General features: G+C 55.9%; 4 protein-coding genes and 1 long non-coding RNA gene across 10 annotated transcripts in view; 2 read left to right on the forward strand and 3 right to left on the reverse strand.

Moving 5' to 3' along the window:
- MIF4GD (MIF4G domain containing) overlaps positions 1-5,422 on the forward strand; it is a 10,264-nt gene extending 4,842 nt beyond the window's left edge. Inside the window, exons 1-6 of one of the 3 annotated variants that reach the window (XM_059048126.2) lie at positions 1,074-1,244; positions 2,421-2,552; positions 3,431-3,540; positions 3,742-3,897; positions 3,989-4,081; positions 4,661-5,422. In XM_059048126.2, coding sequence (XP_058904109.1) covers positions 2,465-2,552; positions 3,431-3,540; positions 3,742-3,897; positions 3,989-4,081; positions 4,661-4,888 — 675 coding nt within the window. In that variant the 5' untranslated portion in view covers positions 1,074-1,244; positions 2,421-2,464 and the 3' untranslated portion in view covers positions 4,889-5,422. Of the gene's footprint in view, positions 1-1,073; positions 1,245-1,392; positions 1,540-2,420; positions 2,553-3,430; positions 3,541-3,741; positions 3,898-3,988; positions 4,082-4,660 lie in introns of those variants that run through there. The other 2 variants (XM_059048127.2, XM_067021070.1) reach the window with 2 other exon arrangements.
- Positions 5,330-8,589, reverse strand: MRPS7 (mitochondrial ribosomal protein S7). The gene is made up of 5 exons (XM_059048125.2): positions 8,248-8,589; positions 7,514-7,705; positions 7,335-7,398; positions 6,803-6,970; positions 5,330-5,934 (listed from the first exon to the last, which is right to left on the reverse strand). The coding sequence occupies exons 1-5, from the start codon at positions 8,328-8,330 to the stop codon at positions 5,713-5,715; spliced, it is 729 nt and encodes a 242-aa protein (XP_058904108.1). The 5' UTR covers positions 8,331-8,589; the 3' UTR covers positions 5,330-5,712.
- Positions 8,097-23,960, forward strand: GGA3 (golgi associated, gamma adaptin ear containing, ARF binding protein 3). Of its 4 annotated transcripts, none has more exons than XM_067021065.1 (18): positions 8,483-8,687; positions 9,238-9,326; positions 14,770-14,854; positions 14,984-15,059; positions 16,451-16,549; positions 17,246-17,369; positions 17,592-17,695; positions 17,832-17,912; positions 18,190-18,327; positions 18,913-18,994; positions 19,093-19,209; positions 19,518-19,757; positions 20,142-20,212; positions 20,476-20,771; positions 20,990-21,213; positions 21,528-21,697; positions 21,828-21,938; positions 22,179-23,960. In XM_067021065.1, the coding sequence occupies exons 1-18, from the start codon at positions 8,569-8,571 to the stop codon at positions 22,287-22,289; spliced, it is 2,337 nt and encodes a 778-aa protein (XP_066877166.1). In that variant the 5' UTR covers positions 8,483-8,568; the 3' UTR covers positions 22,290-23,960. The 4 variants fall into 4 exon arrangements, with proteins under 4 accessions (XP_066877167.1, XP_058904055.1, XP_066877166.1 ...); XM_067021067.1 differs by lacking the exon at positions 9,238-9,326 and adding an exon at positions 8,854-9,094 and having other exon boundaries at positions 8,635-8,687; XM_067021066.1 differs by lacking the exon at positions 9,238-9,326 and having other exon boundaries at positions 8,097-8,687; positions 17,832-18,053.
- LOC136793191 (uncharacterized) lies at positions 15,467-16,223 on the reverse strand. Its single transcript, XR_010838153.1, has 2 exons — positions 16,150-16,223; positions 15,467-15,590 (listed from the first exon to the last, which is right to left on the reverse strand). It is a non-coding gene; the product is annotated as an uncharacterized lncRNA (long non-coding RNA).
- Positions 23,961-24,322: 362 nt separating the features above from the next.
- Positions 24,323-25,843, reverse strand: part of NUP85 (nucleoporin 85) — a 29,446-nt gene continuing 27,925 nt past the window's right edge. Inside the window, exons 17-19 of the mRNA XM_059048081.2 lie at positions 25,423-25,574; positions 24,900-25,001; positions 24,323-24,504 (exon numbers count right to left, since the gene is read on the reverse strand). Of these exons, the coding sequence (XP_058904064.1) occupies positions 24,403-24,504; positions 24,900-25,001; positions 25,423-25,574 (356 nt within the window). The 3' untranslated portion in view covers positions 24,323-24,402. The remainder of the gene's footprint in view (positions 24,505-24,899; positions 25,002-25,422; positions 25,575-25,843) is intronic.

Genomic DNA, 25,843 nt, shown 5'->3' on the forward strand with positions numbered 1-25,843 from the left:
CTCCGGGAGTTGTCAGGGCACAGGAACCCACGACAGACACCCATCGAGGCACGGTTAGGGGTATGAGAGGACGGAAAATCTACAGAACACACCCACCACTTTCCACCCCAAGTCTCGCCACCCCCAGGGGAGCCTGGCCTGAGAGGTTGGCTGTGCAGGGGAGCCCCGTGCAGGCCTTAGAGCCCGACCTCGCCTCAGCCCCGGCTCCAGCCTTTGAGCAGGTCTTGGGTGGGTGTCGTGGCTCTCGGTCTCCATGGATCCTGGGCCCTTTCTCACCATTACTGTTTCGTGTCTGGTCCCCAGAATCCTGAAGCTTCCCTGCTCTTGGTGGCTGATTAAGAAGGTTCACCTGTGGCTGGAGGGCTCCCACACCCACAGGGTTTTTGGCAGGCAAGGCTTGCAGCTGCAGGGAGGCAGCTGCCTGGATGTATTTTCTATGAAATTCCACTGAAGTAAACTTTGTTCTCTTCAGCTCTCCCACTCATTGGTTTCTTTTGCTGCAGCTGAGATTCTCTTCCTCGTTCATTTTCTGGTGACCACTTTGGCAGCTCTTTGAACAGGAGGAGCGAGCTTTGGATACAGGAAACCGCCATCAACACTTCTTCTCATCTAAGCGATGGGATGAGACAGTTCTTTTCCAGCCTCTTCTGTATGCTCTCCTGCAACCCAGGGCTGACCTCAGAGGTGGCCCTGTCTGGGCTGCTGGCCCCGCGCCTCTCCCCCAGTCACGACCAAGACGGACTGAGCCAGGGGCTTGCTCGACCTCAGGGTCACTCCCAACACCTTGGGCGCCGCAAGTTGTCAACTGGGATCCTTTCTCTTGGGCTGGCCCATTGATTTTCAACTTATCTTACCAATACCGTTTGTACTTGGAGCAGGAGAGCGGCTTAGTTGGACTTGATCCAGCCCTTACGACCTCCCTGCCTTCTCCCCTTTGGGGCTTGGGGGTGGGAGTGGGGAGCACACCGCCACCACCTGTGAAGTCCTGCCCCTCCAGCCCTCCTCTCTGCCCTCCCACCTTTCTCCCTCCCGCCGCCGGGCTGCGGACCACGCCCTCCGCAGGCCCCTCCCACGCCGCGCGGCCGGGCCAGTCCCCTGACCCCGTTCTAACCTGAGCCCTGGCGTGGGGCGGGGAGAGGGAGAGCGCTAGCGCTCAAGACCGAGGGCTTAATGCGGGCTGAGGAGCAGGTCCGCCCCAGTACCGAGGAGCCGGTGTGGTCCCGGATATCCCCTGGGAGAACCGGGTGAGGAGAGGACAGGGGCGGTGGGAGCAGTGTCGCGGGCCTTCTGCGCGGCCCCATGCCAGGAACCTTCGGGCGGGCCTGGCCGGGCGGCGAGGGCAGCCACGTCGGGGCTCCGGCAGGTGGTGCTGGCGAGGCGGCCCCAGGCCCCGCCCCGCCGCCCCGGGTCCCGCCGCGCCACCGCGCTAGGAAATGACCTAAGCGGCGGCGAGGCGCCAGCAGCGCCGCGGAGGCGCGGCGCGCACGGCATGCTCCCCGAGCGGCCTTCGGGCACGCGGGCGCGGCGCCGGCGCGGCAGGTGGGTCCTTGCGCTCCCGCCACCTCTCCAGCCCGCGGGAAGGGCGTTCGGGAAGCTGCCCAGGTCTGGAGACCCCTAAGGGCCTCTCCTTTGGCCATGGGGGAGGCACCGAGTGCGGAGAGGGTACTCCAAAGGGGACCACCTCTGGGGGACACGTCACCTCGCTCCCCTCCTTAAGGAAGGATCCAGAATGGAGCTCTGGACTCTCAGGGAGTCCTGAGCGGGCAGGGCCGGGTTTCTGCCACTCGAGGCCAGTTTAACTAGTCCGTCCCGGGGAGAAGCTGGCCAGGACGAGGGGAGTGAGGGCGGCAGAGACGCTTCTGCACCCAGCCCTCTGGCCGGCCCCACCCCGAGGGCAGGAGGAGTGGGCTTTCTGGGCCGAGAACTCTGACTAAAGGGAGGGAGAGTGTTGCGGAGAGGGGCTTGGACTCCTGCTGGGACAGAGCTGTCTGAAGCGTGGAGACCCCAGCCCTCTCGCTCTCCAGGAGCGATGCTGGACCAGCAGCTTCCAGGTCGGCTTATACGTAAGCAGAAGTGTTTAATAGCCACATATCCACCCTCACCCCACCCCTTGGTATCAGTTGAGAAAAACCCTGCCAGCTGCTGGGGCTGGATGGTAGATGCATTCACCCTTCATCTCTTTACTCTTGTGTAATCCCAGAAGCTACAGGGGTTCTTTAACTGAGCAGCAGGTGCCTGGCTGGTGCCCAGTCTCCACTAGAAGCCAAGCTTGGCGGGCTCCCAGCCAACCACTGAATGCCATGGAGTGCCCAGGAGCACCTGTCTCAAGCACTGGCCAGCCCTGCCGCGGGCCGGGAGACCTGGGAGCCCTGGCGCCGTGCGCCACACCTAAGGCCTCTCCTGCGGCCTCTCCTCTCCAGGTGCTGTCATTAGTCCCAACCTTGGAAAGAGCTGCTGCAGCTGGATGGTCATGGGAGAGCCCAGGAGAGAAGAGTATAAAATCCAGTCTTTTGATGCAGCGACCCAGCAGCTGCTGAAGACAGCCCTCAAAGGTGAGCATGCAGAGCCCCCTGGGCCTGGCCCAGAGCTACAGAGAAGGGGCCAGGGGGACAGGCCCAGAGTACTGAGCCTTCGCCCAGCTTTGCCCAGCCCTCTTCCTTCACTTTCTGAGAATAGGAGTCAGCAACATAATTCTGGAACTGGAAGACAAGCTACATTCAGGCCAGCGTTTGGCGGTATGAATCAGGGTCACCCCCTCAGATTGTAAAGCCTTTTTTTAAAGTTTAGGTGCCCATGAGAGGAGAGTGAGGCACAGAGAACACAGTTCCTAACCCTTAAGTCCTCACGCCGGACCTGGTTTGTGTGTTGCTGCAGCCAGCTCTCTTGAACGTGCAGAGCTGCCTGACGTGGGACAGAGGATGGAGTGTTCTGCTTGGCAGGGGAGCTACAGTAATTGTCCTGGACGAGTGCCTGCTTGCGGCACTTTCAGAACAGAAGTTTGACTCAGCTAACGATCAGCAGTGCCCGTCACGTGCCAAGCTGAGCCTGTGGGGAGGCCCTGCCTGGCCCACTCTTGTCAGGGGTTCACGTGTGTGTATTATAAGAACACTTTCTTCCGTGAAATGGCTGTCAAAGGCATTGTCATTCAGTGTTCCATCCTCAACCTAGGGCTAGGAAAAGATGTGTCCTAAAAAAACGAGCGTTCTTTGATTCTCTAACAGCCACATAACCCTCCCCGTTTCTTCTGATTGGGCCATCGGGAGGCTCACGGCTACAGCTGCTCCTGTGTGTCGTTTCCTGTTTCCTGGTCTCTTTAAATGGAAGCGTATAATGGGAGTGCTCTTCTGTGAACACCTGAATCCTTTAGAAGCAGGTGGAGGCAAATGTCATAATTAAGCAGCTCTAGACTCCCCACCTGTCTTTACCCTAGATCCAGGTGCTGTGGACTTGGAGAAAGTGGCCAATGTGATTGTGGACCATTCTCTGCAGGACTGTGTATTCAGCAAGGAAGCAGGACGCATGTGCTACGCCATCATTCAGGTTGGGTGGGGCTGGTAGAGAAGGGGACGCTTTGAGGAAGGTGCTTCAGGAGTGGGCAGAGGCCTGGCCAGCAGGGCAGAGAGGCAAAGGGCTGGCCTCAGAGGCAAGAGAGGAGGACAGCAGGGTCCCCGGCCTTGGAAGCTTGGGTGGAGTTGCAAGGGCCCTGTGACTGCCCTTCACCACTCTTTCCCTGGCTCGCAGGCAGAGAGCAAGCAAGCAGGCCAGAGTGTCTTCCGCCGTGGACTCCTCAACCGGCTGCAGCAGGAGTACCAGGCTCGGGAGCAGCTTCGAGCCCGCTCCCTGCAGGGCTGGGTCTGCTACGTCACCTTTATCTGCAACATCTTTGACTACCTGAGGGTGAGGCCCTGCCAGCCACATCCTGTGCGGCACAGACGGCCTGTCTCCTGTGCCACTAAGTCGTGCTCTGGCCCCCGCTCTCCCCCCGTAGGTGAACAACATGCCCATGATGGCCCTGGTGAACCCCGTCTACGACTGCCTCTTCCGGCTGGCCCAGCCCGACAGTCTGAGCAAGGAGGAGGAGGTGGGTGGCCCTAGCACAGAAGGCTGTGGAGGTGGGCTGTCGCTGGCTTCACTCAGAATGCCCACCCACTGTTCGTGGAGACTTTCGAGGGCATCGCTTGCTGGGGCAGGAGCCTGGTGGGGGCATTTAAGGCCTGTCACAGTTACAGGGCAAGCTGCTAGGCCTGGAGTTTATCCAGAACAGAGCGCAGCCAAAACCTCCTGGGCTCAGAGGCTGCCTTCCCAGTAGGAAAGCCAACCTGTGATAGGACTGGTGAGAGCGTCAGCCAGCTGTGGACACAGACGACCCCAAAACCACACCAGGGTTGGGGGGAGGGGGGAGGAAAGTGGAGTTCAGAAGCAGTTTGGAAACAGGGCCTGAGTCCAGCCTGGCCCAGGTGAGAGACCTTAAGCAAGCCTCTGAACTTGCTTCCTTTCATGTAAGATGCGGACAGTGCCCACTGGGTGGGGCGAGGATAAAGTGGGGAAACGCGTGTTCGGGGCCAAGCCCGGTGCCGGGCGCACAGCGAGCACTCAGTAAATAGCTGCTCTGTGTGATGGGGCGGCCCTGCCCGGGGTCACCCCCTGCTGCCCCCTGCAGGTGGACTGCCTGGTGCTGCAGCTGCACCGGGTCGGGGAGCAGCTGGAGAAGATGAATGGGCAGCGCATGGATGAGCTCTTTGTCCTGATCCGGGATGGCTTCCTGCTCCCAACGGGCCTCAGCTCCCTGGCCCAGCTGCTGCTGCTGGAGATCATCGAGTTCCGGGCAGCTGGCTGGAAGACAACCCCGGCTGCGCACAAGTATTACTACAGCGAGGTCTCTGACTAGGCCTCCTCCCCAGCAGCACCGGCCTTTCTTCTGCCCGCCTCCTAACCCGGCAGTGGAGCCTTTGCCTCTCCCAGGCGTTTTACCTTCCAGACCTTCAAAAGCACCCGAGGTGTTTCCCACTTATGCGGTGGTCCCGCCCTGAGCACCTTCGCTTTGATCCCAGGATTGGGGGAGACACCAAGCACACCTGCCCCACGGCCCCATCAGCGTTTCTCTCCCCTCACCTTCAACCTGGGCCAGGCAAAGAAGGGCAACTCCTGACAAGCAATGCACTATGTAACCTTTGGTACAATAGCTATCTTGGTGCCTCAGTTTCCCCATCTGTAAAATGAGAACCCAGAGCCATTGGTGGGGTGCTTTGGGATATCAAAGGGGAGAAGAAGAGTCACACCAGAAACTCTTTGTGTATTTTGTACAAGGACCACTTTGGAACCGAGCACGTTTCGTCCAGTTAGTTTTAATGAACGGCAATACCACATTAGCTACACCAGCTCAGGATGAGAATTTTCTAATAAACTTTTTCTGATACTAAAACTGCTTCCTTTCTTATCACCCAAAGGTCCACCCCAAGCTGAAGGAAGAGAAGGGCTGGATGAGCCCTAAGTTTCTTGGGGCAAATCCAAGTAGATATGTCCCCTCTTTGCAAGAAGATGGGGCAGGGAGAGCAAGTTCTAGCCCCCAGAGAAAGGACTAACGAGCAATTAACATGCTGCTCCATCCTTCTTATGAGACCCGCCTGAAAGGCAAGTATACGCTTCCTAACCCACAGGTATTTTGCAGCGTGGCGGTGGCTCACGCCATTTCTCAGCTCCTCCGCCCGCCCGTTACCACCAGCGGTAGTGGGCCAGCGCGCGGTTGGCCTCGGCCATCTTGTGCGTGTCGTGCTTTCTCTTGATCACAGGGCCCCGGTTGTGAAAAGCCTCCAGCAGCTCCTGGGACAGCTTCTCCGGCATCAGCATCCGACGGTGCTTCTTCTCCCGACACTCAGTAATCATCCACTTCATGGCCAGGAAGCGGCGACGCTGGTCAGCTAGTGGGACAGGGACCTGGGCAAGATTGGACACGGGCAAGTTAGTCTAAGAACTTGCCAGGACTGCAGCCTCCCTCCTCCTAGAGCTCTTAAGAAGCAACCACAGGTCCGCTCTGGGCCAGCCCTGGCAAGGCTGCTGAGGAGGGGGCCTGTCTTTTCCCCTCTGAGCCTCTCGCACCCCTGGCTGACCTCTCGGTGCGGCAGACATCAGGCATTCATCGAGCAAATACTCCTTGAGTGCTGTGGCCTCTTTCACCTCTAAAGGGAGCTCAGCCAAGTTGATACAGGCACCACTGGGAAAAGCCCTGTCAGCTGAGCACGGCTTAGCCAACACAGATCACGTGGGCCTAGAAAGAAGCCCCTCTTGTCCAAGAATCATGTGCCAGGCCCCCACTATGTGCCAGGTACCATGCCGACCCGAGGGACACAGACATTAATGAAAAGGTCTCTACCTTTATGAAGTTTACATTGAAAAAGGAAAGACAAGAACACTGAATTATGACGATGAAATATTAAATGGCACGATAGAGACACCTAGTTCAGTTCAACAAACAGTGATGGAGCATCACTCAAGCACGACACCAGACACTGGTGTATAAACATGAGGTATAAACATAGTCCCTCACCATGAGAAGCTTATAGTTCAGAACACAGAATGCTGAACAGGACGGGGGGTGGGGTGGGCCTTCCAAAGCGGTCACGTGGATACTGTTTTTTTGCTCTCTTCCATCTTCTGCCTGTAATCTTTACACTGTGGGACTCAGATGAGCTGATCCTGACCCTCCCCAGTCCTTAGAAAGCTGTCAACCTTGGCCCAACTCTACCCACCCCCACCATCTTGTTTCACCCATGAGCAGCCCTGCTTTCCTGCCCTGACCGCTCACCTGATAGAAATGGGCACCCTTGAGGATGGATACCAGCCCAATCACAGGCTCACAGTTTTTCAGTGCTTGGTGGAAGATGGTGTAAGGGTTGCGTTCAATGGTTGCCTGTTCCTCTGCAGGAGCAGCGTGGTACTTCTCAAACTGTTTCCTTTTCACAGCTTCCAGAGTCTGCAAAGGGATACAGTGGAAGAGGCTGCCCCAGGCTCCCTAAAAGGTGAACCCAGCTGAGCTAGGACCTTGCCCCGTGCTCCCATCATCCTGTTCTTCTGCAGCTGTGCAGCTACTCCCTCAGCACTTCTGAAACAAATATCGTGGACTAGGACACAAAGAACAGGCTAAGATTTGTCACATGGGGGTAGAGAATGGCAGTGGTTGACTCCTGCAGGACTTCTTAAAGCTCCCATTCCATACATAAGTACATGGAAGTTAATTTTAACGAAAGTGGAGAATGAATTCTTTTTTATGTTAAAATTAAAGAGCCAAGTACAAAGCTATGGGGAAAACAAAGATGAGAAAGAGAGGTACTGGTTACCTGTGTCATGAGGGATCTGGCCAGTATTTTGTTTCCTCCTTTCATCATCATGTTGGTGAACTTACTTCAAGGAGAAAAGCAGCATGTTTAGCTCGCCAGGGCTGTATCAGGGAACCCCTACTGCAGACCCTCCCTGGTATAGTCCCACTCCGCAGAACAAAAATTGGTTTCCTTCTAACCTGATCACTGGGTCTTCAAACACAGAGCTTGTTCTCGTCGCAGGGGCAGCTTTGATAACCTGCGTCTTCCTGAGCTCCCGCTCATACCTTTCCTCCTCAGTCAGCTCGGCCAAGGGCTTGCGGTAATATTCCTTGTCAATCTGGGGATCCTGGTATTCAGGACCATAGCGGCTCCACCTCACCTGGGTTAGCCTGGGGGGCGGGGGGGAGGAAGAGAAGGGCAAAAGCTGACTCCACAAGTGAAAAGGCTTGACTTAACGATAAGCATGTGTGCCAATCTGCCGACAAGTGAGAGCAGCGTGGAGACCGCCAGGCAAAGCTGAACCGCAAAACTTCTGGCTCTTGTCCCAAGACGTAGGAGGACCTTCCCCAAACAGGCCAGGAAAGTCTGCTCCTCAAGTGCCAACAGTAAGGACAGGCTCCTGAACCTGAGAATAGGCAACCCGCCTATACATCTCTCCCCACAACTCCCAGCAAAGAAAATCCCACCTCTGAGTTCTTTACCAAGATCGCACTTGCAATTCCAAGTGAGAACCCCTCGGGCTGGGAGCAGTCACTAAGCCTTCAGGTTGACTCAAAGTCACGCGGCCGGTTAAAGAGGCTTGTACTCGGATATCCCGGCCCGCAGGCTCTCTCCTGGAACCCGCGAGGCCTGCCTGTGGCTCCCCCTTCCTTCCCAGCAGGTCTCTCCGTGAAGACACAAGCGGCCTCCCAGCTGCCCGCCGCCCTCTCACCCTGGAAGCCTCAGGACAACACTCCGCACGCCCAGCAGCAAGCCCGACCACCTTCGCACAACCGTCACCGCGGAGGCAGCCATCTTGGCTGGCCACGAGGACCCTAGAGAGGCTGCCCTCGGCGTGCCTGAGCGAGTAACGGAAGACGGGGAAAAGGCTCTACAGGGTCCTAACTCTGTGCATCACCCTATTAATCTGAACCTTAAGAGTCTCTCACTCCGGGGTCTAAAGCGAAGAATCAAAAGGAAACATTCGCTCTCCCATTATCCGTCGCAGCCTGGCACGACCCTTGGTGGCGGCGCTCGGTAATCTCAGGCCCCTATGCAGGCCCCGCCCCGGCTTGTCTCTTTCAGGTTCTCGCGAGGTTTGAGGCCGCTGGGCCGGCCCTGGCGGCTGCAATATGGCGGAGGCGGAAGGGGAGAGTCTGGAGTCCTGGCTGAGTGAGTAGTCGCGGCGGATTCTGTTTGCTCTCGAGCCGCGGAGCCGCACCGCCCCACCCGCACCTCTCTGCCTCGTCCCCGGGTCCCGCGGTGGCGCCGCCAGGCACCCCGCACCTGGCCTCGCCCGCGCCGCTAGCGTCCCGCGATCACGCCCCTTCCCCAGCAGGACGTCCCGGCCCCTGCTCCCTGTGCTACGGTGCCTCCTCCCGCTCCCGCGAGCAGCGGCGTGAGCTCGGGTCCTGTCCCGGCCCCGCGGGCTCCGGGAAAGCGACAGCCAAGTGCTTCGGGCTGGCATGCATCGGCGCTTGGGGGAGACGTTAGTGGGGCCGCGCGCGGCTGACTCCGGGCCCCCTGCGCCGCTCTGACGAAGGGAAAAGCTCCGGATTTGGGCTGAAACTCCGGGAGCGGTGGGTGTCGCTGAGCATACGCACATAGCTTCAGAATTGTGACCGTGTATTCGAAAAGTGACCGCTTTGTGCAGGCTGAATGTTTGAAGTGAGAGTAAACCAAAGTGAGACAGAGAGAACAGAGCTCTACCTTCTTCCTGCAGTGACCAAAGCGTGGTGAAAGCTATGTTGGGGGGGTGGGGGCGGCTGCTCCCCTCCCCCACCACCGCACGTCTTCACGAGTCATTCGCTGGTAACGTACTCAGAGCAAAGCTGAGGGGCACAGCATGATGGTGTAGTTATAGCGGCCTATTGCTATGACTGGTAATTCATACTGCTGTTAATGAAATACGGGTTAACCTTAACAGGTAGTATTTGGCTGAAGAGTTAATACGTTGATTTCACTGTGGAGTAGAGGAGACCCCTGGAGGCCTGTTAAAGTGAAGACAAATTGGACAGGGTGATAAGACGGGCAAGATGCCTAGATACTGCCTTGTGCAGTATCTGTTATTTACTAGAGCCTGTAGGCTCTTGGAGGTGATGCCTATTTCCTCCAATTGCCTGACTTTTCTTAATAAGAAACCCTGTTCAGGTGGTTGAACTTAAGTTACATTTGCAAAATCTGCAGTTGCAGGCAGGTCACAAAGCCTTCTGTATATATGGAACTGTCCTCCAGGGAGCTCCGTGCTCCAAAGACATTCATTTATCAAGTATCCCAGCAAAGTAGGTACTGCTGTCAACGATTTCACAAAAAGAGGGCACCCTCTCATCAATTCACTTGCCCAGAGCCACCCAGCTGGATATAAGCACACTGGAATTGGTTCCACTCATAGATATTAATGGGGACATTGGAGTAATTTAAATCACCTAAGCTGCGTTTAATAGGCTCGGTTTAGCGTTAGTTTGGAAGAGCAGAACTGTTTCTGAGGGAGAGTGAAGATGGTGATGGGGGAGAGGAATGGCATCTGTAGAGACTAGAGCTGAGACTGGCCTTTGACCCTTTCCTGTTACTTAGAGTGACACTTGGGACAGTGGTAAGATTCCTTCCATTCTTACCCTCTGTCCACCTTCCTGGTTCTTTTAACTTAATGGTGTGAACTGTACCAGTTGAACAAACCAGTGCTTGGAGTTCAGCACCATCTTAGTCTATGTCCTTGTCACTCCGTGGTTTGCTGAAATTTTTTTTTTTAAGATTTATTTATTATTTATTTTATTTTTGGCTGTGTCAAGTCTTAGTTGTGGCACGCGGGCTCTAGTTGAGGAGCGTGAGCTCAGTAGTTGTGGCACGTGGGCTTGGTTGCTCCACGGCATGTGGGATCTTAGTTCCCTGACCAGCGATCTAAACTGCGTGCCCTGCATTGTAAGGCAGATTCTTTGCCACTGGGTCGCCAGGGAAGTTCCAGTTTGCTGGAATTATTATAGAAGCCTCTGCTGGGCCCACTGTCTCAGGCCTCTCCCCTCCCCCTATCAGTCCATTCTGCTCCCAGAGAGCACTTCTGTTTAGTTAAGTCATTCTGCTGCTGCCTCTTTGTGGCTTCCTGATATTCTTCCTTACTTTGGTCAGTTGGATGTTCTTGTCCCACAAACACACGTTCCTCTCCTTATCTGAAAGCCCTATTCCCCTTTGCTCCACTACATGCTGTAAAATGCACCCCAGAATCTCCTTCCCCACAAACCACCTCTTGATTTCAGCCTTCTCCAAAGTCCTGCGTTACAGCAGTTGATCAGCGTCTAGTGACTACCTGCTATGTGAGGTGTGATGAAAATTAAGAAGTTCAAACAATCTTTGCCTTCAGTTTGATGAAAGTGATGCTGGAGTGGATACAGCTTTTTTTTTTTTTTTTTTTTTTTTTTTTTTTTTTTTTTTTTGCGGTACGCGGGCCTCTCACTGCTGTGGCCTCTCCCGTTGCGGAGCACAGGCTCCGGACGCGCAGGCACAGCGGCCACGGCTCACGGGCCCAGCCGCTCCGCGGCACGTGGGATCCTCCCGGACCGGGGCACGAACCCACGTCCTCTGCATCGGCAGGCGGACTCTCAACCACTGCGCCATCAGGGAAGCCCGGATACAGCGTTTTTAAATAAAAAGATAAAAGCAAGAGCCATAAATGCTAAAATGCAGACAGTTTCTTTGGGAAATTGGGCGTAAGTGGAATGGAAGATTGTTCTCCCATTGCGGAGATGGCACTCGAGCTAGGCCCTAAGGAATGGGAAAATTGGCTAAGAAAACACCAGACAGTGATGTGGAGGGAGCAGACCACGTCTAGGGTACACAGTAACAGTTGTTTGGCTGGTTCAAGGAGGGGGCTCCTGTGGGAGTGTGGTGGGAGAGAAAGCTGGGAAGTTAGAACCAAATTCCGGACCAGGTTGAATTCCAGCCCAAGAAGTTTACGTGTCTCAGTTAGGATGTCCTCATTCCTACTGTACCTGGTAAAATTAGTGTTTTGTGAAGGTTCATGTTGGTGTTTTTACGAAGGATGGGTTGGAGCAGAAGTACTGGAAGCACGTGAGAAGTAAGGAGGTCGGGGAAGGAATAAGAAGAGAAGAAGTGAGAGTTTTAAAAAGACATTGAGGGGACCTCCCTGGCGGTCCAGTGGTTAGGACTTGGTACTCTCACTGCTGAGGGCCCGGGTTCGATCCCTGGTGGGAGAACTACTGTAAGATCCCACAAGCTGTGCGACATGCCCCCCACCCCGAAAAAAATCGAGAAGGAAGGGATTATGACTGACTGATGAAAATGGGTGAGGAGAGGGAAGAAGTGTTCAAGCCTGGGTGCCTGGGGGTGGGGCAAAAGGAGCTTTTGAATGGTGGCACCATTTATAGAAACAGGGAAGTCAGGAAGTAGAAGTGATGAGTTTGTTTTTAGACTCGTTTCTGCACCCAATTAGCACTTATAATTACACTCTGTCTTGTTTTTTGCTCTGGTTATTTCTCATGTGTTGCACCAGAAGAGCGTGACCTCCTCAACCGTAGGATCCGAATCGTGTACTTTTCCTGTAGTCCTTCCAGGGCCTACGACGCTGTGTACTTAGTTTTCTATGGCTGCTTAACAGAGACTTGGTGATTGACTAAGTCTCCCTCGAATCAAGACCACAGCACTGAAGGCTGACTCTTAACTCCCTTTCCATCTGTGTCCTTGCCTCTGCTTATTTCTACATCATTTGCTCCATAGAACTTGTCATCACTGGACTATCTGAGCCGTATTGGGAAGGCATGGCCAATGCTGCTGTTTCCATCCCTGCTTGACCAGTGGTCCCACGACAGTCAAGGCCAGAGATGGAACTAAGTTGAAAATGAGAGCAGGAAACATAGAGGCAAAGACACAGACTAGAATAAGGCTTTCAACGGAGCCTCAAAATTAGAAACCTTGAATCAGAGTAGAGCCCAGGGGGGCAGTTCTAGAAGGCAGGACCTGAGAGGAGGCTCTGGTGTCATCTCCGTGCCAGGTGAAGGAGAATGTTGGGGTGACAGTTGGGAGTCTGTCTGGGAGGCAGTGGGCAGATGGCGCGATTGAGTCGCCCAGAATCATCCCCAGAGGTTCTTCCAGTTCCCGTGGGTGACTGAGGTCTGCTGTCTGAGCTGTGAGCTGGCTGGAGAGTCGGAGGATGTACTCAGAAGTGGGACCAACCATGGCTGAAACCAGGGCTTTTTGTGCTCACGTGTAGGCAGAGAGCTCCCTGCGGGTTTGCAGTAAAAAGATCTATCAAGGGGAAAGGGAGTGGGATTCTAGAGATGTTGAACGTAAGTGAAAAGTCAGTGGGAGCGTTCTTGGGAGCAGAAATGCTACAGGAGTTACGGCAGCCCTGGGCAGAGTACATTGTCCGGTGAATGCCCGTGTCGGGAGAGGGGCTGTCCACATCGTACACTGTATCTGTAAGACGCTTTTCTAGTCGCAAACAGTGGAAGCGAGTGGGCTTCTTTTTCTTATATCGCGAGGCATGTGACTGCGCCCAGAATGATGGCAGTGACAGGCGTGGGTATGGCTCCTCAGACCATCTTTGTGTACCTACAGCCTCTGAATGTCGTGAGCACTTTAAGCATCTCAAGTGATAGGGATTAGTAACAAAGCCCTGCCGATACCTGAGAAAATTTCACACACCTGGTGGGAGAGACTCAGGGCTTTTCTGGAGGGTAACAGCTAGCAGGTCACTGTGGCAATAAATAGCCACTCTTGATAGAATTAATCTTCCTTCCCTTCAAGCGTGACATTTTGAAGGGCCTGCTAATTCTCTTTTCAAGATTGAGGACTGACAGCTCTTTTTTCTCCAAATATGATCCTAAACCATCAGAATTTTCTTGCAACCAGAGCAGAAACGCTGGGCGCTGCCGGAGTTCCCCTGCTGCCAGCTGGCGCCTGCTGATTCCTGTGACTCCTGTTGGAGGGGTGGGGGTGGCTAGGAGTCCCTGTTAGGATTTGGTCGTGGAGCTAGTGACTTTTAACGTTAGGGGAAAAGGAAGTTAAGAAAACAGTCACGAAAAATCAGAATTTAGGAACATCTAACAACACCCTTGTTGGGAAGGGCTTTTTCCAGGCTCTCACTCTGCTTTTGGCCCTTGTGGAAGTCTGCAGGAGGAGCCTGGTACTTAAAAAAGGATACACGCCTTCAGTCTTCCTTTTGTCTTCTGAACCTGAAGCCCTAAATTTAGCAAACAGCTTGAGAGTGCTTTCTAGAAGAGGCCGACTCCAAGATCTGAATCAGAGATGGTAACACATTTAACCACCCTCAGCTGGGGCCATCCTCTATAAGCACAGGTTCTGGGGATAACAGAGAAGAGAGGGCCCACACCAGGTATTAGGAGACTTAGCATTTAGCTCCTGGAATTTAAACCCTCAGTGACACTCTGAGAACTCTTCAACGCTTGTCTTTGTCCTTGATCATGGAAGACCATTTAAACTTAACGGTGGGAACTTCCCTGGTGGCACAGTGGTTAAGAATCCGCCTGCCAATGCAGGGGACACGGGTTCAAGCCCTGGTCCGGGAAGATCCCACATGCCGCCGAGCAGCTAAGCCCGTGTGCCACAACTACTGAGCCTGCGCTTTAAAGCTTGTGTGCCACAACTACTGAGCCCGCGTGCCACAACTACCGAAGCCCGCACACCTAGAGCCTGTGCTCCACATCACAACAAGAGAAGCCACTGCAACGAGAAGCCCACGCGCCGCAACGAAGAGTAGCTCCGGCTCGCCGCAACTAGAGAAAGCCCACGCACACCAACAAAGACCCAACGCAGCCAAAAATAAACAAACAAACAAATAATAATAAACTTAAGGGTGCTGGGCCCTCCGTGGTGGTCCAGTGGTCGGGGGAATTAGGATCCCACATGCTGCGTGGTGCAGCCAAAAAAACAAAAGCAAAACAAACCAAACCTAAGGGTGCTGATGACTCAAGCTCAGATTCTGTTTCTGCAACCCCAGGGACAGACAGCACAGTGATTGGTGCTTAGAGGGGTTCAGTAAATGTTGTTAGCTTGCCTTAAAATGAGAGGCTTAGGATTTGTTTTCTCTTTCATCTGTGACTTTCAAAATATTGGACAGAAAGTGGTATTTGCATTTGGCTTGCTTTCTGACTGAACTATTGAGCCTCTTCTACTAGAAAAGAAATTTCTTCACATTAGTGCCTAAAAAGTGTGAGGAAAACCTTCCATACTGTTCTCCTTAGTCTTTATATAACAACCATACTCTTCTTTGTTCTGTCCCAAGATAAAGCCACCAATCCTTCCAACCGCCAGGAGGACTGGGAATACATAATTGGCTTTTGTGATCAGATCAACAAAGAGCTTGAAGGGTGAGTCTCAAAGCTGTTAGGGGGCAGGTAAGAGGTAGTTGACTGGAAAAGTAAAAAACTGTGGCCAAGGAGGGCTAGCCAGATGGCCTCGGTTCAGTGTCCTGAAAGTGTGGTCTGCTTGTCTCCCAGGCCACAGATCGCCGTCCGACTGCTGGCCCATAAGATCCAGTCTCCGCAGGAATGGGAGGCAGTCCAGGCCCTGACGGTAGGTTCTCCGTACTGACGGTGGATCTTCTTGAGCCAGGCCTTTCCCCGTGAGCCCGCTGGGATCTCGAGGGGTCAGGGCTCACACCCTAAGCCGGTGGAACATCCTCGATGCGAACTAGACACACCTGGGCCGCGCTCAGTCAGCTGTTCCGCGAGTGTGCGTGCCCCGGTGCCAGGCACTGAGCTTCACAGATGGCTGAAGCGCGGGCACAGGGTCTAGTGGGAGAAGCAGAGTGGCCAAGGGAGGGAACCGGGGGCAGGGGCCCCGGGCGGCGGGTGACGCTCTGAGAAGCCGTCTTGAAGAGAGGCTGACGGGGCTGTCTTGCCAGGTAAGAGTTGGCCAAGTGTAATTCATCCTGTAGCTAAAAATAATGCTGGTTCCTAGTGCAGGCATCACACCGACAGGCAGATCCTAGCGTTTATTCAGACTGAGGGGGTTCAGGACGCGGAGCCGTGTGCGGCACTCGGGCGCCTCCCAGGCTCTCCCCTAAGCCAGGGGCCCAGGTTCTCTCCTGACTTCGTTCAGCTCCTGGAAAACCGGGAGAGGGGAACACGGTCATGGAAAAGGCACTTAGCCCACGCACATGGCTCTGCTGTGTCCTCCGGAGAGCAATGGCCTTAGAACAGTGGTTCTCGACCGGGGGCGGTTTTGTCCCCCAGGGTACATGGGGCAATGTCTGGAGACACTTTTGGCTGCCACAGGTCAGGAGGCGTTACTGGCATCTAGTGGGTAGAGGCTGGCGGTGCCGCTGAGCACCCTCTAATGCGCAGGACGGGCTTCTCCAACAAGCGACCGGCCCAAAATGCCGGCAGTGGTGCAGTTGAAAAACCCCGCTTTACAGAGACAGAAGCCAGGGAAGGGGGCAGCACTGGGGTGGCCTGCTCCTTGGAGGAAAACTTAAGGCAGGTCCTATGGGCCCCAGAAGGAAAATAGATGGGGGCCGGGGAAGGGAAAGTAGTGTGCCATCTAAAATGAAGAAAACAGAATTTAACAGTTCTCTCCCACCTCCCCCAAACGTTGATCAGCTTATGGAAAGAACCGTGGACCCTGAGAGAAGCGTGTGCTCTCTGGGTCTCTGTCTCCTCACCTGTAAAACACAAGGGCAGAATCTGTAGGCAGGCACCTTCCAAGACTGACACTCGATCTGTCTTGGTATCTGGGTCTCAGGGTTTTTTACTTTAGTTCCTGTTGAGCTTCCCCAGGAGAGGTTTACAATTTGAGGGACTCTTTCGTCAGTAAGCCTGTTGCCCTGATGGCCCCTGGGGCAGTGCAGGCCTCTTTTCCTGGTTAGTTCCTTCCTTGGGTGAGTATTTCTTCAGCGCTCCCTCTGTGTGGGGTCTGGCCGAGTGCCAGGTCCCAGCCTGAGCGCCTCCCTTTGTGTGGTCCAGGTGCTGGAGGCCTGCATGAAGAACTGTGGGAGGAGATTTCATAACGAAGTGGGAAAGTTCCGGTTTTTGAATGAGTTGATCAAAGTCGTCTCTCCAAAGGTCAGTCAGTGGCAGTTTCCTCGTTTCTAGGAACTTCTTTTGTACCCCGCCCCATCTTACTGGCTTTCACTGCACAGACCAGCATCTCCACGGATCTGAGATTCCCTGGGTCCTGTCCTCAGAGAGCTAGGCTCTGACAGTAGCAGGATGTCCAGACAGGGCTCCCAGCCTAAACGTGGCAGGTGACATGGCAGCAGCTGTGCGCACGTCAGGGGAGGGCCTGTGTAGCGTTGGACCCTGGGCTTCTAGTGACAGCAGTCACTTTTCCTCACCTGTGTCACGTGGGCACGAGTAGCCGGCCTCCCTCATCACCCGGCTTCCATCGCACGCTAGTGTTGCCTAAGCTCTGGGCACCCACTTACGGCCGAGGGAACAGTTCTTCGGAGCAGAGAGGTTCTCATTAACTCCTTTGAGAGAAAGTGCAGTTCTGTTTCTGGCAGACTGCGTGTGGAGACGCAGCGAGGAGCCCCCAGCCCCCGGCCTGACCACAGTCTGTACGCCGGATGGGTACGGCTGTGTGCGGGCCTCTCCTGCCCTCCCCCTCCCAGTGCCATCTCACTCACAGCTGCGGCTTTGGAGGAGGCTTGGGGACTGTAACCGACTAGCAACCAGTTCATTGCCGTGAAGAGAGCCTTCCCTCCGTCTCTGCCTCCAGACTGCGCTTACGAAGTTTTCCCATTTCCTTTTGCCTCTTAGTACCTGGGGGACAGGGTGTCTGAGAAAGTGAAGACCAAGGTTATTGAGCTGCTTTATAGCTGGACGTTGGCCCTGCCGGAAGAATCAAAGATCAAGGATGCCTACCACATGCTGAAGAGACAGGGTATGCGCCTGCCTTCCCTCAGCCTCCGAGCAGCCCTGAAGGCTGGCCAAGGCCAGGAAGAATGAGGGGTGTCTGCCTAAGACAGCGGAAGGGGCTGAGCTGTGAGGGAATGAGGGGGCTGCGGCCCGCAGGCCTGGCCCCGGGGGGCGCCCCCTTTCTGCATGAGGAAGGGCGAGAGCGGGGCCCAGCCTGCGCGAACACTGCCCCGTCGTCCCATTTCAGGCATCGTGCAGTCTGACCCGCTGATCCCTGTGGACAGGACACTGATCCCCTCTCCGCCACCTCGTCCCAAAAACCCTGTTTTTGATGATGAGGAGAAGTCTAAGGTAAAGTGCGTTCCAGCCTGCAGTGTCCTCACACGAGCTGCGGGCTTGCTCAGTGCTGTGGCGAGAGCTCCGGTCCTGTGTTCTCCCCAGCTGGGGAGTTGCCTGTCCCTTCACCTCTGATACCCTCCTCTTCCAGCTTTTAGCCAAGTTGTTGAAAAGCAAAAACCCAGACGACCTGCAGGAGGCCAACAAGCTCATCAAGTCCATGGTGAAGGAAGTGAGTAGGTCCCGAGCCGTGGGGTGGAGGATCCCATGGCCACAGAGCAGAGGTCCCTTCCCCTGGTGCTGCGCCTGTTGTTTGCCCCGCCCCCAGCCCTCACCTGGAAGGAGGGCACAGGAGCTTCTGGGGGAGGACAGGGTGAGAAGACGAGCTTCCGTGGGACTGGCCTCTGCTCTTGTGTTCTCTGGGAAGGTGTGATCCTTGCCTGTCGGGATTCTGGGGGCAGGGGGGTGGGTCCAGTTGAGCACCTTCTCCTCGCCCCTCTTTGATGCAGGATGAGGCGCGGATCCAGAAGGTGACCAAGCGTCTGCACACTTTAGAGGAGGTTAATAACAACGTAAAGCTGCTCAGTGAGATGCTGCTTCATTACAGCAAAGAGGATTCTTCAGAGGCAGATAAAGAGCTCATGAAGGTAGGCCCCGCCCTGGGAGGTCCAGGCTCCGGGAAAGGGAGCCAGCCTTGGCCAAGTCCCAGCCCTAAGGCGCCGCTACACACCTGGCGTTCCCTCACCTCTTAACTGGCACAGCAGCCAGGTAGGGGGAGTGGCGCCCCCATTTTGCACGCGAGCCATGGCTGACTTGCGTGGGGTGCGCGCGCTCTACGTACCCCTACATCTACGCGGCTCTGCAGACCCGCTTCGGGGCCCGCCCCTGCCCCGCCTCACTTTCTGCCTCGGGGACATCCGGGCAGAGAGGCCGGCCCTGGGCCCCTGCTAGCGTTCACCCCAGTCCTCAGTCACATAGATACTCTGAATTCTGAGGTATGTGCCAGCCTGGGAGTCAGGAAGGGACATACTGTCCTGGTGACTTCTCCGCCCGAGCAGGCATCTTGGGTGACACAGAGTGGTGGAGGCTGGTGGCGAGACGTGTGCCCCGAGCCCAGCTCTGCCAGTAACTGACCGTGGTACCAGGGCAGCCCGCGACTGGGCGTGAACGCTGAGTTAGATGATCTCCAAGAACGCTGCCAGATCCAGTTTTTCTGCCTGGGTCTCTTCTAGGAGCTGTTTGATCGGTGCGAGAGCAAGAGGCGGACGTTATTCAAACTAGCCAGTGAGACAGAGGACAATGACAGCAGCTTAGGTAAGTGAAGAGCGGTTGACAGAGATGAGCTGGGAACTGGCACGTGTATGTGGTGGGGTGCCGTCGTGCCAGGAGTGAGGAGTCTCTGTCCGTTCTAGGGGACATCCTGCAGGCCAGCGACGACCTCTCCCGGGTCATCAACTCTTATAAAACAGTCGTTGAAGGGCAGGTCATCAATGGTGAGGTGGTCACCTCAGCCACTCCTGACTCTGAAGGTGAAGTGTCCTGGTTCCCCACCCCCAGCCCCTCTGGACCAGCCCCGGTCCCCACCACCAGGCCGCGGTGCAGGTTGATCCATGTGTCACCCCACAGGGCCCGAGGGGGTTCTGAGCCACTCTAAGCGGTCACCCTGGGAGGTCTGCACAGGGTCTCCCCTGCCCGCCTTCTCCGCTGGCTTTTCAGCCTTCCCCTGGCACGGGTGCTCTGGGGTTAGGCCAGAGGCTGTGTCAGCGTTCCCCCTCCCTCTGTGCGGCCACTAGAGTGGCCCCTAATTATTCCTGTCCCCTTCCATTCGTCCATCCAGGAAACCACCGCTCCAGTAACCAAGGCACTCTTATTGACCTTGCCGAGCTGGACGCGCCGAGCAGCTTGTCCCCAGTGCTGGCCCCCGCGCCCCGCCCCTCGGGCATCCCTGTCCTCCCTCCGCCCCCCCAGGCCTTGGGACCCGGGCGCAGCCACTCGTCCAGCCAGGCTGAGGCCTCCCCGGAACCCAGCAGCACGAGCCACACCCTCAGCCTGCTGGATGAGGAGCTGCTCTGCTTGGGTGCGTCGGGGGGCTGGAAAGGGCTTCCGGTGGGGCCGGTAGGGAAGCTAGGCGTGCGGGAGCGGGAGGAGGTCTGAGGGGCCCATGTGCTTAGCGAGGGTGGGGAAGGAGGCTTCGGCTGTAGGCAGAGAGCCAAGTGCAGTGTCTCTTGGGGAACAGAGTGGACCCAGTGTCCTGCTCTGCACCCCTCTCCCTGGGAGGTGCCCCCTCAACGTAAGGACTGAAGAGGATCCGCTCCCCTCTGGAGGCTCCCTGGGGGACACCTCTCCACCCTGTCCCCCACGGACGTCCCGCTGGTCACGTGACCCTGCCTCGGGCGAGGTGGGGCTGGGGCTGCCCAAGCCCAGAGCCTCTTCCCACCGCAGCCGTCTTCCGTGTTCTCAGGTCTCACCGATCCAGCCCCCTGTGCTCCTCCCAGAGAGTCAGCCGGAAACAGCCAGTGGCCCCTGTTCCAGGTAGGGGCACAGGCGACAGGACTGCAGGGCTCCTCCCCCTCCCCGACTAGTCCTCAGCTGCAGCTGTCTGCTGTCTTGACCCCTTAGGGCACCACGCCGGATATGGCACTTTCCCCTGCCCTGTCCTTGGAGGACAGGTGGCTCGTCCAGAAGGGCTGCAGTAGGGCCCCCAGTAAAGGGGTGGGGGTTGGAGAGCCCCGATCCCCCGCCGCTCACAGGGCCCTTTGCACCCTCCGCTCACTCACGCTTTCCATTCCCCACAGGACGAACGGTCGAGCCTGGACTTCTTCAGCCCCAAACCCGCAACTGATGCCTGTAGCCTCTCAGATGGGCCTCTCCTGCAGCCCTCAGCGGCCCCCGCAGGCAACTCCCAGGCCCCCGTGGTCCCAGCCAGCGTTCCGGCCCCCTTGGCAGGCTCCTTCTCGTTTTCCACCGGCCCGGCCCCAGCTTCGGCCCCCAAGGCTGAGCCCGCGGCCCCCGGGCACCATGGTTCAGCTTTGGGCGACAGCACCCTACACCAGCTGGATGCCCTTGACCAGCTTCTCGAAGAGGCTAAAGCGTAATGAGTGGGGGAGAGGGGCGGGTGGGGAGGGCAGGCCCGGGCGCGGCGAGGCCGGAGGCAGCTCCAGAGGGGTCATGAGTGCTCCCTCTTAGTCTGGAATCTGGAAGCGAGGGAGGGGAAGAACGGGCTCTAGCCTGGAGGCCGTAGTGAGGGGCAGCCCAGCAGCTCTGCCTGGTTGGTCTCTGACGCGCGCTGTCCTCCTTCCTGCCTCCTAGGACCTCAGGCCTGCTGAAACCCGCCTCCTCCGGCTTCTTCGCTGGCGCTGCCACCTCCCCTCTGGTCCCCACCAGCACCTCAGCTAGACCTCTCCTCCCCTTCTCCACGGGGCCCGGCAGCCCTCTCTTCCAGCCACCTGCCCTCCAGTCCCAGGGCGGCCCCGTGCAGGGGCCCGAGCTCTCCCTGAGCAGTGTCCACGTCCCCCTGGAGTCTATCAAGCCTAGTAGGTGTTGGAGGCTTGGGGTGAGCGGGGAGGTGGGGCTCACAACTTGCAGCGTTGTGGGGGACGTGAGAGGGGTGGGAGGGTACAGGCTCTCCAGGCCGGGGTCCCTTAGAGCCGCACGTGGCCCACCTAACCGCTGTGTCAGCCTGTGCTTGTTCCCACCACGCACTCTCGGGAGGTCCCGCAGAAGTTCTTGCCCAGACTCCCGGGAGCCTCGGTCACAGGGTCGCTGCGCCCTCCCGCTTGGCTGCGGTGCTCTGCCGGCTGTCTTCAGCCTTCCTCTGCTTCCACACTCACACGCCCCCTTCTCTCAGGCAGCGCCCTTCCTGTGACAGCCTACGACAAAAACGGCTTCCGCATCCTCTTCCATTTTGCCAAGGAGTGTCCTCCAGGACGGCCCGACGTGCTGGTGGTGGTGGTGTCCATGCTGAATACAGCTCCCTTGCCTGTCAAGAGCATCGTGCTGCAGGCTGCAGTGCCCAAGGTACCCCCGGCTTCCTGGAGCCTCTAGGGGCAGAATTCACCTGTATCTTGTACCCACTGCGTCCAGTCCCAGTTCCATGTCAGGGGCACCTGCAGTCTCTCTTCAAAGGAGCTTCTCTCTTTCTCTTTAGTCAATGAAAGTGAAGTTGCAGCCACCCTCTGGGACAGAACTCTCTCCGTTTAGCCCCACCCAGCCGCCTGCAGCCATCACCCAGGTCATGCTGCTGGCCAATCCACTGAAGGTGAGCTAGAACTGGGGATCCCAGCCTAAAGCCCTGGCTGCCCCAGGTCAGGGCTCGGGAATGTCGCCTCCCAATCTGGAGTGTCGTGATACCACAGCCATGAACCCGCGTCCCTTCTCTACCCTGGCTCAGTGGCTGAGTGTGGACGAGGTGGTAGGAGTAGGGCCTGTCCCTCAGCACAGAAAGGGCCCCAAGGCTTTCACAGAAGAGAGCGTCTCACACGCTGCTCCTCTGCCGCAGGAGAAGGCGAGGCTTCGGTACAGGCTGACCTTCGCCTTGGGGGAGCAGCTGAGCACGGAGGTGGGGGAGGTGGACCAGTTCCCCCCTGTGGAGCAGTGGGGGAGCCTGTGACCCCAGAGGACACTGTCATCTGCACTTTGGAGCCCAGGCAGCCTGCCCTGAGACAGGAGGCTCTCCAGGTCCAGTCCTTCGCGTCCCGACTGCAGCGCTTAAGAGCTTCGATGTGGAACAGGGGGCCTGGGCATTGCTGCCGGGAGCCGAGCTGCTGCTATGATGATCTCTCCTCCTCTGGCCCCCTAAAAGGACCTGTTTTTATCTACCTGTGTGACTTGAAGTGGCCACGTGCATCAGGGGTGGGGAGTGGCCCCAGACTCTGCACCCCTGCCCTGGGAACATGGACCTAGGGCTGGAGTAGGTTTTTCCCCTTGTGCTGGCGTCCTGTGATGCCACAGAGGGGGAGGTCTCCAAAGACAGACTCAGGGCCCTCCGTCAAGGACCACGTCCTCACATCCCCAGAGGTCTCAGCTCCCCACCGCTACTCCATGCTTCCCCTTGGCAGGCTCCTGCTCCCGTCTCCAGGGAGGTGGGCAAAGCCCAATGGTCCCGAATGGCTCTGGGCTCAGGGCGAGGAGTTGGTGTGCTGCCAGCTCTCCAGCCCTGCCCTCCACGGGCAGCGTCATCCTGGCGTGGCCACTGGGTGATGAGTTGTGTGCTTGTCCCTGTCGGTGGCGGCGGCGGGCCGTGTCCTGTGGACATCGCAGTAGGATGAGGAACTCAAGCTATTCGAGACAGAAGAACTTGGCCTCATGGCAGCCTGAACTGCAGACAGGAAGGAAAGAAGAGGGACGAGAACCAGTGTGTCTCCTCTGGAAGTAGGTCCTCAGCACCTTCTGGGAAAAGTGTGCCTCCTGCCACGGGAGCAGGCCGTCCGACTCACTCACTACCTCTTGCTCCGCATGAAATAAACTGCTGTCCTGCCCTTCACGCCTCTGAAGGGGAGGACGACTCCCAGCGCCCTGTGTCCTCCTGCTTTGGCCTCCCCTGCCTCCCACCAGACACCAGATGGCCTGTGGTGTGGCACATGATTGGGAACAGGAGGCCTCAGGGTCAGGCACGTTGCACTAGTTTTATGTCCATACCTGCTGCCCAGAAACCCTGTCCCCAGCCGCCCAGGGGCACTGTCAGCAAGATGTTGGGTCTGGAGGTGGTGAGATTAGGGGCCTTGCTTGAATCGAGTCACCAGACCCTATTGCTTCAACAGTGCTCCGCCCACTAGGCGCGACTGGGCCAGGGACTCTCGGCCTCACAGGGCAACAGGAGCGTGAGAAGCACCAGCCGGGGGAAGAGCATTCGGCTCACCTGGGCTCAGCTGGGTAACGGGCTCAGCCATCTCTGGGGAAAGGCAGCACAGACCATGTTCCCTGACCCTTCCCTGCTCCCTGCCAGGCTTCCTTACTCTATCAATATAGAGGTCATCTCCCCTTCCCTCCCACTGCTGGCAAGCAGGTTTCACTGCTTCACTAGGACAGTCCAAAGTGAATCAATTTCACTGCTTAAGGAATAAATCCAAGAGCTTTCCAGAGATGGGCTGCTGCAGCCCTGGGAAGGTCTGTGGGACTACTATACGGAAATGTACCTTCATGATAAGCTTTAGACTTTAAAATTATTTATGAGTGTTACTCGTTACTATTGAGGTCACTGCTTTGTGACAAAAAACTGTACTGGATATATCAACTGCTGCCCTTGTTTTGCTGCATGTCAAATAAAACCATTTTCGCCCCACGTGGAATCCTTCCAATACAGACAGCAGTCACCCCAATGTGAGGGAAGGTGCCACTTACGAATTGTCAGCGTAGATAGGTGGATATGCTGGCATCACCTGAGGTTGCTGCTGAAAGGTAAGGTTCCTAGACCGTTTTCTTTTTTAACGAAGATAACTGGAAGGTTAACAGATGATTGTGAGGTGAGGCCAAATTTCAGGAGCACAAGTAAGCCACTGAATGCTCTTGTTCAAATTTCTACTTACAAGCAGGAGGGCACTGCACTCACCGTTAACTCCTGGGGGTGGCTTTTTCTCTAAGAAGACAGCTACGTCAGGTTTACAGTGGTGGTAGATGAAAACTCCCTAGATATAAGAACTTGCCTTATATTTGCAAAAGAAAACATTTATTCTTTTAAAAATGTATAAACATTGCCTTACAAAGATAACATGCTGGAGCCGGCCTCAGGAACCTTCCAATGAGCCTTCTTTTATAATTGACCGAGCAAGATTTCGTGCAAGAGCAAGTCTCAGCATTTCCACCTTGGTGGTCTCTACGTCATCATCCTAAAAGCAAAGAGCCTGCATGATGCACAGCAGGAAGCTTACCTTCTTTATAGTTCCCAAGACTCTCTAATCCGAAGGTAGATAAAAGGCATACAGCATTCAGTAGTGTCTTCCAGCAAGTTCTTAATATTAAGAGATGGAGCTGCATGCACAGGACCACTGTGACTGACTGACTGACTGACTGACTGGAAAGAACAAACTCAGAGATGAGAGCACGAGAATCGCCCCATTTTCTCCTAAAATAAGTTGGTGTGTCAGTTACAGGTTAAGAGGTATCTTAAGAGGCACGTGAGTTTGTAAGGGGCCAGCATCTCAGGGTGGGGGTACACCTGAGCTAGAAGGAGCCTTTGCTCATCTCCACTGTGGTACCAACAAACTGGAAAAGCTCAGCTGACCTGGAGTTGCTGGGCACCAGGCTCTCCACACACTGGTCTTCCTGAGGTCAAGTCCTCCAGACATCTCATCAGCTCGTACGTTTGCTCTGCTGAAAAAATGACCTGGGAGAGAGACGCACCTTCGCTTAGCTGCTCGCCAGCCAAAGCCTGCAGTGGTTTGGGCCTTTTTTTTTTTTTTTTGGTGATACCAGGGAAGCCCAGAGACAGCCTTTCTTGTATCTCACTTGGAGAAGTGTGCTTTCTGTATGCAACCCTGGGAAGCCCAGAGACAGCCTTTCTTGTATCTCACTTGGAGAAGTGTGCTTTCTGTATGCAACCCTGGGAGGGTAGAGCAGCCCCCCATTCTCACTCCCAGCTCTTGTCAGGGTCCTGGGCTGAGCACCGTCAGCAGACAGATGCCACATTTCAAATTAAGTAGTTTTTCTTGTGTAGCTATGGGTTTCCAGAGTGGGCGCTACAGGGGAATACACATGCACGCACGCACACACGCACAGAAGAAAATCACTGTGGACTCAACCTGTACCTGTTTCTGTTCCAAAAGGGGCAAGGCATCTGTTAGTAGTGTCATCCAGAAAGACCGGGGGGCAATCTGGGACGTCATCAATGACAGGAGAAGAGAAGCAGCATCAACAAAACGCTTCTCCCCATATAACCGGTGGAACTCGCGGTACTTTCCTGTTGAGAACAGAGCACACTAAGTCACCTGTGACCCGAAACAAAGGAGACCGCAGACCAGCCTTTCCACAGAGCAAGGAGATTCTTCCAGCGTGGCCTCCAAGCTCATGGGCCAACAAGACCAAAAGGATTCAAAATTCACGCTTAAAAGGGGTTCCAGAGAGCCAAACCTGGGAGAATATAAGCATCAATATAAACAAGAGTCATGAATGATAACAGATTGAATAAAATAACCCATAAGGTCATTACTGATGTAAATGAAAGAATAA

Source organism: Kogia breviceps, chromosome 19 (assembly GCF_026419965.1).
Source record: "Kogia breviceps isolate mKogBre1 chromosome 19, mKogBre1 haplotype 1, whole genome shotgun sequence".
Classification (NCBI taxonomy): Eukaryota; Metazoa; Chordata; class Mammalia; order Artiodactyla; family Physeteridae; genus Kogia; species Kogia breviceps.

Bases quoted from the DNA above. Each gene is read 5' to 3' on its own strand.
- MRPS7 (XM_059048125.2), bottom strand. From the start codon at position 8,330: ATGGCTGCCTCCGCGGTGACGGTTGTGCGAAGGTGGTCGGGCTTGCTG. The intron at 7,399-7,513 runs GTTAGAAGGAAA...TTCTCCTTGAAG, and splicing joins TTTGAAGACCCAGTGATCAG to TAAGTTCACCAACATGATGA. The intron at 6,971-7,334 runs GTAACCAGTACC...ATCCCTTTGCAG, and splicing joins CCAGATCCCTCATGACACAG to ACTCTGGAAGCTGTGAAAAG.
- GGA3 (XM_067021065.1), top strand. From the start codon at position 8,569: ATGCAGGCCCCGCCCCGGCTTGTCTCTTTCAGGTTCTCGCGAGGTTTG. The intron at 9,327-14,769 runs GTAACGTACTCA...TTCTGTCCCAAG, and splicing joins TCTTCACGAGTCATTCGCTG to ATAAAGCCACCAATCCTTCC. The intron at 20,772-20,989 runs GTAATGAGTGGG...CCTGCCTCCTAG, and splicing joins CTTCTCGAAGAGGCTAAAGC to GACCTCAGGCCTGCTGAAAC.